Below are 10,935 nucleotides of genomic sequence, written 5' to 3'. Positions count from 1 at the left end.
ATGTATAAAACATGTAGGACCTGATTCTCCCTTCATACACCAGTGTAAAACCAGTTATAACAGAAGAAACTGAACCTGTAAGGATTAATAAAAAATTATTTTCAATATTTATGGTGGTGTAACTGTACCTAGATCTCTTCTCAAATGAACCAAAGGTCAAAACTCCATGAGGAGCCATTGACAATTGCTTTTATAATCTCATTCATAATCTGCAAAGCCGATTTCTAGGCATAGATAATTAATTTCCGTATTATTTGTTTGTATAAGAACTGATAATAATGCATGCTTGTCACATTTATGGGGTTGTTTGCCTGGTTGTACCTGACTTCAAATGACAACATCCATGCTTCTCTCCAACTAAAAATAATCAGGGGAAACTGTTCAGATTTGAGCTATTTTTTATAATGCTAGGTAAATACTGGAGTATTTAACACAACTAGGCTAAGATTTTAGATTTGACAAGCAGGTTGCACTGCAGTTTCTATCCTGATGTAGATGAATTTTAGGAAGAATTTCTTCATGGAGAGGATGATCAAGCACTGAAACAGGGAATTGTTGGAGCCCTCACTCCTGGAAGATGATCCATGTGGCTGTGGCAGTAATAGACATACTTCAGTGATGAAACTTAGGTGGTGAAGCTGGCAGATGGACTCGATGATCTTCAAGGACTTTTCCAACCTAGATGATGCTTTGACTCTTATATTCAGTGTAATTAACAAGTTTCCATTAGCACAAGAATTTATGACTGTATGTAGTATTATATGTACAGTGATCTATGGTAAAATGTAGAGTGGGCAGGCTGATCTGGTGGGTCATTCTTCCTCAACTCTGGCAGTACACAGCCTCACTAACTGCACGAAAGCCTGAGGAAATGGTTAGTGGAGAAAAACTGAGGCCAGACCATGGAGGAGAAGCCAGGCAGGGACTCTTTTCTCAAGGTCACCTGTGAGAAGCATAGATACAGAGGGTAGTTGAAATGTCCCCACTCCCAGCACAAGAAACCTCTGGCTGTCCTGAGATTAACCGGTGTTAGCAGCAGAAATTTGCAGTGAAGCTGAACAGAAGCAATGAAGTCCTCGTTACTCACCCAGACAGAACAATTGCAAATGTCACAGAATGGCAATAAAGAAAGGGCTGAACAGCAGCATTTTCCATTCATCACTGAAATTCCTTTCATCTCCTTAGCCTTTTTTTTTTTTTTCCCCTGAATGGGATATCTTGAGTCTTTGAGGACACTGGGAGTACACACAACGAACCCATATTGTATGCCTTACATTGTTTAAATAGTCTTGTGACTCTATCACAAAGTGAGTTACTATGCAGAATGTTCAATTAAATGGCACATAGTAACGAAAGGCATTCATTTTTAGTAAAGTGAAATGAAATCTTAACTGAGCAGAACTGATGGTTGTATAAAACAGAATGGATGAAAGGCTTGACTCATCCATTGTCTAGACAACTCACTCAGGAACATGAGTTGCCCTTAGAGCCATTCAGATAATGTGTAAACTTATTTGTAATATGTTTGCCAAATAAAAAGTGTTCTTGCAATCTGTGAAGAAATGTGATGTGTAAACAACCTGCCTGATCACCAGTGTCCAGAGGAAGGCCAGAAAATTATTTTGATACATCATTTATCATTCAGAAAATGTAGTTCTGATTGACTTAAAACATCTTCAAAATTTCACTTGAATTAAGAAGTTTTGTTAACTGAACATGGAAAAAATGGAGATGCTAAAATCACTTTTTCAAGTCCACGCAGATATCTGGACTTCTTCTTCAAAGACAGTAAGAGCACAAACATGCTTCCCTACAGCTTCAAAAATAGGCAGTAGGTACAACAGGAAACTAAGTTTGCTTTGCCTCTTTGCTTTGTCTACTGGCAGCAGGAGAGCATCAACTAAATGCTCAGGGCCTCCTGCAATAGCTCTCAGTTCTATGGGATTTAATGAAGTAAATGTTCATAGACTCCTCTTTGGGTGCCATAAGATTAACTTTGTATTTGTAAGGATATGAACTCTGCCTCTACTACTGCCTACACACCTTCCTCTTCCTCTTCTGTGTCCCATAACACACTCTGCTCATTGAAAGATGGAAAATTTGATATTTACAAGAGAAATACAGCTCTGGTGAAGCCTAAATTTTCCTCAGTACTGTAATATTTTCTAGGATAAATGAAAGTATTTTATTTTTATTACAGCATATTGATGGCATATACATACATATATTACTGTTTTCCTTTGCAGCATTTTCACACTAGAAAACACTTTCCTACTTTTCCTTGCTCTCAGAACACACGAACAGGAGTGCTTTTGACTATGTCTTATGTGAATGATTTAATCATATTCTTTACTTTGGTTGCCCACAGTAAAAATACTAGTTCATATTAAAAACTCTTCCATTGTAAAATAGCACAAATTAAACTCATGGTTTTGCACAGAAATAAGAGCCATAGCTTGGGCAGAGTATTATTAAACGCTATTCCAACTCCAAGCACTGTAGAGGACTGTGCTGTTGGATCAGGAAGCAGAATTCCAGTCTTCCCTCAAAACAGAGACTGAAAACAAGACAGGGTCTTAAAAAGTTTTACATCATCTCCATCTCACATCCTAGTCATGATTCAATAATCTGCTTAATTTGAACCCAGCTGCTAGCATCTTGCAGTGGAGGCTACATCCTATTTACTTAAAACCATTTACATTAAATCAGAGATTTGGCTTGTCCCCTGAGTGGCCACTTAAAGCAGGTTTAATTGTATGGGAAAATAGACTCATTAGTGTCAAATGGAAAGTAAGGCCAATTAAAATGTATAACAAGTTATTACCCATCTTTTAATAAGGATTTAATTACAAGATCTGCTAGAACAAATTGACTGGTTATGTATAATTTTGAACTTGAAAAAAGAACCAATGTACCTAAGAGTGGTGAATATAAACTATGAAGGGACTTGGTCTGAAATAATAGTCATGGGAAAATATGTGTGCATGCCAGAGGCAGAGACATTGAACCAGATTCACAGGTTGAAGTTATTCTGAGATACCCACCTCTGTTCAGACATTTCACAACCTATTACTTCTGAAATATCAATCCTAAACACACAGACAGGTATATAAAAAAATGTAGAAATTTAGTTTCACAAAATTTGCATTTGAGGGAGCCCTTCTTTTCCCGTATCAAGGGACTGGACTCACCTATAGCCAGAAATATCAGCTGGTGGTGGGCATGCTTCATTTCCAATGTCTCACCACCCTCACAGTACAGAACTTTTTCCTAATATCTAGTCTAAATCTACCCTTTTCCAGTTTAAAGCCATTTCCAATCACCTTGTCACTACATGCCTTTATAAAAAGTCCTTCCCCAGCTTTTCTGTAGACCCCCTTCAGATACTGGAAGAATGCTGTAGGGTCTCCTTGAAGCTTTCTCTTCTCCAGGCTGAAAAGCCCCAGCTCTCAGCCTGTCCTTGTACAGGAGGTGCTCCAGCCCTCTGATTATCTCTGTGGCCCTCCTCTGGACTTGCTCCAACACCTCAGTGTTGTCAATGACATGAAATTGCGTAGCTCGAAGGAAGAAATTATGCTTCATCCACATAGAACTTTGTGCAATCTGCTACCAAAGCAGTCCCTGAGTAGCTGCAAAATTTGTCCCCAGAATATCCTGAGGAACTAAGATATTTCCTTTTTCAATCCTCCTCTTGGTCTCTGATTGACTTTTCATGATGTGCCTGACTTGAGCAGCTTCCTACATTTGCCTCTATCAGTTTTGCCTGGATATCAGGAAGAATTTCTTCGACAAAATGATGGTTAGGAATGAGATGCTAAGGGAGGTGATGGAGTTGTCAAACCCAGAGGAATTTAGAAGGTGTGGATTTGGTGTCTAAGGACAGAACTTAGCTGTGGACTTTTAGTGTTGTGTGACTGAATAGACTTAATGATATTAAAGGTCTTTTCCAACCTAAATGATTCTATGTTTCTCTGATTCTGCCTGAAAATAAGTTATACGTTAGGTGGTGAGATCTCTTGCTGGATCCATCACAGTTCCAGCCTTGGGGGTGTCATATAAAAACCTTATGTGATGAAGCAGAAATACGTGGTTATATTGAACAGGAAGCAATTATATTGAGTAGGTATCTGGGGGTTACATTGTTTAGGATCCAATATCATCCAAACCTGCTGTTAGTTGTACTGTCTCTGAGGGCTGCACAACTGCACCTAGCTTGGAAATCATAAAAAGGACAAAAAAGCAGGTGCCCAATGGCAGCCGGTGACTCAGCTTACCTCAGTATGATCTAGACCAGCTCGTAGGTGTTTCTGGAAGCCGAGGCCAACTGGTGACTCGTCTCCATCTATTTTAGGACTTTCTTTGTAGTCTTCAATATAGGCTGATATCCTGCTTATTAGGAATGGTCCCTGATTGCCAAACAGGGTTTGGGAATTGTCCACATCAATCAGATGGCATTAGACATATTCTATCTTCCCTCTGTTGGACAATCATAGCAAGGGCCTAATCTTTCTTGAACTTGGGAATTCAGACAGAGATCTAAGCACTTTGTAGGATCCAGAGGTACTCTTACACCTTGTGGACCACCCCATGGTGATCCAAGTCCTCCAGGAGATCTCAGCAACCCGGGATGTTGCTATCCTGAGCCCTTCCATCAGGCTGCAAGGCTTGAGATCCAAATGATCATCCTACAGATCTCCCTGACAGAATCAGTCAGAACCATAGTCAAAACTTAACACATCTGTATGGGTTGTTCCTTTATACTGAAAGGAGATATCTCTGTTTCTTACTGAATCCTTAGGAATTCAGTTCCCAGCTCTTCTTGCTTCCGGCCTGATCTGCTTGTCCAGTCCCAACAAATCAGCAGAAGTTGAATTTTGAATCCTTAATAAATGCAGCAAACAACTCCTAAATGAGTTGCAGGGCACTAATTATCTACTGAAATTATTAGATCAGAGAATCTCTCTTTTCATGGATGAAAAAATGAATTAAATTAGCGAAATAAATTATTTGTTATTATTCATTCTGCTGTTTGCTGCTGTGCAATAAGTCTGACAAAAAATAATTTCAAGTAAGAATGTCTCACTCTTCGCTAATAAGAAACAAAATCTTAATATGTGGTGATTTTCCCTGACCCTCTTTCTGGATCATTTACATTTGTCCAAGTGGATTTAAAATGCAATCAGCTCGCTGATATTTGACAGTCAGGCTGAAAGGTGTAAAGATCTCTGAAAAGGTGCAAGACAGGAGAGTAAAGCACCAGGATTTTAGCAGCTGCGCAAGTAGAGTCTTCATAAGGACCAATCTGGCATTTCAAAAATAGTTTCTTTCCAACCTTTTGAGAATGTGCTGAAATTTCTCATTCGAGAGGAACTGATTTCACCTTTCAAACTGAACAATGCATATACTAATTTGCAGGAATGTTTTGTTCTGCAAAATTACAGGGAGAACAGACTTTTTGGAAGTGAAGGTGGTGCTTTTGGATCAGTGTTGTTGGACTGATACCGTGATTTGGTATTGCAACCTGGAGAAAAACCAAGAGATCACTGCAATGAATCATGGATCACAGAGAGTAGGTGTCTGAGGCAGTCAGATCTGGGGTTGAGAACCCAGAAACCTGTTTCTTCACACTAATTCAGCCTGTCAGCATTTTAAAGTTAACTATCCTGGGTCCCAAATTTATTTTGAACAAATTGGCAGTCTGTAACCTCATCCGCATCTGTCATCTGTGCAACCATGTCAGTGGTATTGGCATCTTAAAATTTATTTTGCTAAAGTCTAGATAACCATTCATGGCAGCAGGGAAGGAAATCTCATTTCAGTGTGTGATTAGCTGGGTAAATATTTATTGCTGAGCCTCTAATTTTTTTTCCAGATCTACTAGATATTTCTCTTGACTGAAAAAGTTTGCAAGTCTCAGTAAATATATATGTGGAACAAAATTCAAGTTACGTCTCGTGTTACTTCTACCTTATGTCATACCCTTGGGAACATGAGAGGTGACAATGACCTGCAGAGACTAATGGTGTGGCTCAGGTGCAGGCTGATGGCTATTATAATTTCCTAGGCTGTCACTTGAATAAGGTGTTCAAACCCTGCAGTATTACTCCTTGCCCTCTGCCATTCTGCAGCATGGATATGAGTGATCCAACCCAGGCATTCAAAGAAGGTGATAGAGCTGTGGTTCATGCACGTCTTATTCCTCCCTAGTAACTGGGTGTTGCATTTCCTGAGTGACAAGAACAGAGCAGCAAGAATCCACTTCCACTTGGCTGTAGGCTTTGCTCTATAAACTGGTGCACAGATGTGTGAAAGACAAAGGACTGTGCTCCTCTGCTTCACAGGTTTCTTGAATCCATCTTTTCCTTAGCGAGTTTTCACTCTCCTTCCTTGTGTGAGAGCTCAGGGACAAGGAAGGTCATTGCAAAATCTGAAAGGGCCTGGAGCAGCGATGTAAATCCTGGCCTGAGCTTCCCTGGGAGTCATGACCAATTTCCATGGTACCGTAAATACTGAGGCCATGTGCACACTCCATGCCAAAATGAGGCCTGGTGCACAACCTCTCATTCATCCCCCATCAGGGTGCAAGGTGTGTCCTGGATTACCCATCGCTGAGTGACATGATGACAGTGAGCACGTCAAAGCCCTCTTCCTTGTCCCAGTGTCAACATGAGTCTGGAGAGGCAAGCTGTCGCTTGATTTGCCTCTCTGCTCCCCTTCACTTACCAGTTTTCAGAGGACAGTGAATGGGAAGAGCTCAGAAGTTACTGAGGGGGAAATGCGCACAGAGTGCAGGGAAAGTCTGATTCTACAACTACAGTGAAAGCTTCGTGGTCTCCATTTGACTATAACATGGGTACAAATTGGGGCAGGCTGAGGGAGCTGGGGCTGTTCAGTGTGGAGAATAGAAGGCTCCAGGGAGACCTGAGAACAGCCTTTCAGTATCTGTAAAAGAGAAGGAACAGACTCTTAGCAGAGTCTGTGGTGACGTGACAAAGGGAAATGTCTCCAAACTAAAGGAGTGGAGATTTAGATTGGATATAAGGAAGAAATTTTTACAAAAAGGATGGTGAGGCACTGCACAGGTTGCCCAGGGAGGTAGTTAGTTGATGCCCCATCCCTGAAGACACTCAAGGTTGGGCTGGATGGAGCTTTGAGCACGTGATGGATCTTTGGGTGTCCCAGTTTGTTGCAGGGAGTTGGGCTGGATGACTTTTAAGGGTCCCTTCCAACTCAAACAATTCTCTGATTTTACGAAGCCAACAGTAACTCAAAATCCTGTCAGGGAATCACTCTTCATTTGCACCAGAGCAAGATTTACATTGGGTCTTTATTTCAAAACACTTTTTTTTTTTTTCTTTATTTTTTTTTCCTCTCTTTTTTTTTCCTCTGACTTTTACCATCAGAAGAGACTGTTTTTCTCTGCATTTCTCATAGAAGCACTGTACTGCAGCTCTGAATTCCTTTATAGATTATCGGGTATTGTGTTTAATATACGTAAAAAAATATCACTCAGGTGCACGGCAGCTTGGAAAGCCTTCCTCTTGCAGGCGTGCGGGTATATAAATAGCCGGGTGCTGCTGCAGCTGGTGCTTTGCTGGGTTTCGCCAGAAGAGGGTAGGGCTGGGAAAGGAGTTCAGCCCCATTGTGTTGGGAAACAGCGACGGGAAAACAAGCCCAAGTTTCTGCTCTGCGCGCTCGCACCGACCGTGTGCGGGAGTCAGCGCGGAAACTCGGGAGGACCTCAAAGTAAAAAGAGAACGGAAAGAAAAAGCCCAATCAAAAAGCATCTTTCTAGGGAAACATCGAAGAGGGAAACGGCAACAGTTTTCTGCGGGCTCACCCTCCCCGAGAACTGTCAGCCACTTTGCAGTAAGCAGAGCACAGGATTTATTTCTCGGCCGTGACTTCCAACCTGTGAACAAATAGCACTTTAGAGAGAGAATGGGACCCGAAAAGACTCTCAAGCACTGAGCAGAGGGGTGAGTTTTATTGAATGGCTTCTTCTCTTTCCGATCCGCTGGAGCTTTCTAACCTCCTGCTTTCAGGCACGGCAGCCCAATGACTTGTCTTTTCACTGCAGCTTGTTGCATCCCTCACCAGGCTTTCCTGAGCGCAGGTCTGTGTCCGTAGCCTTTTCCCCCGCCGCTCCAGGTCATTCATTTGCAGCAGAGCTGATTTGCTGCCGATTTGCTTTCATGAGAAATTAAATCCACAAGTCTTTGAAACCGAACGGCAGCCTAAAAATCAGCTAGAATCCAACACCATTTAAAATGGCAGGTGACTTTAGGTTTCCAGATGCGGACACTGACGTAACAGAGAAAAACGAAGAAACTGAGATCGTAGTCAATGTCGGTGGGGTGAGGCAGGTGTTCTACAGTGATAACCTGAACCAGTACCCAGGGACACGGCTGGCAGAGTTGCTCAACTGCCTGTCGGGGGGATACGACAGCATATTCTCTCTCTGCGATGACTACGATCCTGGAAAGAGAGAATTTTACTTTGACAGAGATCCAGATGCTTTCAAATGCATTATTGATGTGTACTACTTTGGGGAAATTCACATGAAGAAAGGAATATGCCCCATCTGTTTCAAGAATGAGATGGAATTTTGGAAAGTGGATCTTAAATTTTTGGATGACTGCTGCAAAACTCATCTGAGTGAGAAAAAGGAGGAACTGGAGGAAATAGCCCGAAGGGTGCAACTGATCCTGGATGACTTGGGAGTGGATGCCTCCGAAAGCCGCTGGAAAAGATGTCAAAAGTACATCTGGAAATTCTTGGAGAAGCCAGAATCATCCTACCCAGCTCGAGTGATTGCCGTTCTGTCTTTCCTGTTCATTTTGATCTCCTCAGTTGTGATGTGCGTGGGGACCATCCCAGACATGCAGGTCTTAGATGCGGAGGGAAACCGTGTGGAGCACCCAACCCTGGACAGCATCGAGACAGCCTGCATAGGCTGGTTCACCATGGAGTACGTGCTGAGGCTCATCTCCTCTCCAAATAAACTCCACTTCGCCCTGTCATTCATGAACATTGTCGATGTACTAGCTATACTTCCTTTCTATGTCAGCCTCACCTTGACACACCTGGGAGCCAAGCTGATGGAGCTGAGCAATGTCCAGCAGGCAGTCCAGGCACTGCGCATCATGAGGGTCGCGAGGATTTTCAAGCTTGCACGGCACTCCTCGGGGCTCCAGACCTTGACCTATGCTCTGAAACGCAGCTTTAAGGAGCTGGGGCTGCTCCTCATGTACTTAGCTGTTGGGATCTTTGTCTTTTCTGCCCTGGGTTATACCATGGAGCAAAGTCACCCCGATACCTTATTTAAAAGCATCCCTCAGTCATTCTGGTGGGCAATCATCACCATGACCACGGTCGGGTATGGAGACATATACCCCAAAACAACTCTAGGAAAACTGAATGCTGCCATCAGTTTTCTTTGCGGAGTGATAGCGATTGCCCTTCCCATCCACCCTATCATTAACAACTTTGTCAGGTACTATAACAAACAGAGGGTTTTAGAAACGGCTGCCAAGCACGAGTTGGAGCTGATGGAACTAAACTCAGCTGAGGGGAAAACTGCAAGCTTCAAGGGTGAACTCGGGGACCTTGCAAGTGAGGGCAAGGAGGGCCCTTTTTATAGCAGCCGGCTAAAAGTCTCCCACAGTGACACCTTTATTCATCTCCTGTCAGAAGAGAAACACTATAGGACCAGGCTTCAAAGCTGCAAATAAACTGTGAGCTGTTGTCGGCGCTAAGCCTATAGATGGGGACAACCTGACAAACAGCTTTGGAAAGGACACGAGGGATCTGTTGGTGCTGGGAGGGAGCACTGCTTTGCTTTTCCAACGTGAACACAAACTAACCCGTGCTACCTCCATCAGCAGTTGGTAAGACTTTGCTGTTATTATCCAAAGTAAAACCATAGGACTCCATTGAGATCAGACTGCTTATAATGATTGCATTCTGACAACAACCATTTGTAACCATTTTAAATACTGAAAAGTTCTTCCTGACCTGTAAATGTTTGATGATCTGAGTGTGCAGCATTGCCAATTCAGAGCTCTGTACCTGTAACAATAAAGAGCAACATCCCACCGAGTGTGTCTTCCAGGCTGTGATCAGTGGCTTTGCAGCTAGGAAAATAGTTCTCAAAAATTAAAGCAATATTTCACTCATCATCAGTTCGGGTTTATAGTGAAACGTTGCAAACACTTTCAGCCTAAAAATATTGAAAGCATGAGCGTGTACCTTGTGCTGAATAACGCAGGCAATGAATGGTTTCATTTTTGTAATCTGTACCTTGGGGTTAACTTTCTGGATTTTTATCTGTTCCTCTTTCAGGAAAAAATATTACTTTAAATAGCACCCGAAGCTATTTTTTGGGCAGTGATGCAACACAGAATCAAATGTATTTTAAGAAACAAATGAAATAGACATGTGTTCTACCATAATTACAAGATTATGATTGATAGTTGCAGGTATCTTTCAAGAAGGCTTTATAATCCAGTGAGATTTACAAATGTAAGTCACATTGCAATGTTTTTACTGCACCACTAAAACAAGAGAGGATTAGTGAGAAGGAACCGCTCGATAAGAAAGTTTAGCTCTTTGAAAGTAAGTGTAAGGGAAGTTTCAGAAAATGGTGTCATCTCCGAAGGCTTTAGGCTAGGACTGTCTATCTGAATGAGCATATTATCGGGTTATTAAGAAAAAAAAAACCAACTCAGCCCATCCCATCCCTACAATAACTGCATGGTTTTGTGAATGTCAGTTTACAGAGGTAGTAGGCACTAATCAGTGCCTTATTCATTAATGAGCATATTGATCAACACCAGTGTGTAACTACCATCCTTCCCAAAAGAAGGTGCTGTCTATGTGCGCATTCATTTGGCATAAATAAAGAGTGCAATACATGGCTCTCTACCAGAGAGA

The 10,935-nt window shown here is 42.1% G+C and overlaps 1 protein-coding gene across 1 annotated transcript; it reads left to right on the top strand.

Moving 5' to 3' along the window:
• The first annotated feature begins 7,604 nt into the window (after positions 1-7,604).
• On the top strand, positions 7,605-10,101 carry KCNF1 (potassium voltage-gated channel modifier subfamily F member 1). The gene has a single exon (XM_052690082.1). It carries the CDS (start codon positions 8,271-8,273, stop codon positions 9,732-9,734), a length of 1,464 nt encoding a protein of 487 aa, XP_052546042.1. The 5' UTR covers positions 7,605-8,270; the 3' UTR covers positions 9,735-10,101.
• Positions 10,102-10,935: the final 834 nt, after the last annotated feature.

This window comes from Tympanuchus pallidicinctus, unplaced genomic scaffold (assembly GCF_026119805.1).
Source record: "Tympanuchus pallidicinctus isolate F22 unplaced genomic scaffold, pur_lepc_1.0 scaffold1, whole genome shotgun sequence".
NCBI lineage: Eukaryota > Metazoa > Chordata > Aves > Galliformes > Phasianidae > Tympanuchus > Tympanuchus pallidicinctus.
The sequence above is the reverse complement of the archived record's forward strand: the minus strand, read 5'-3'. Positions and strand labels throughout refer to the sequence as shown.

Coding starts and splice junctions, on each gene's coding strand:
- KCNF1 (XM_052690082.1), top strand. CDS start 8,271: ATGGCAGGTGACTTTAGGTTTCCAGATGCGGACACTGACGTAACAGAG.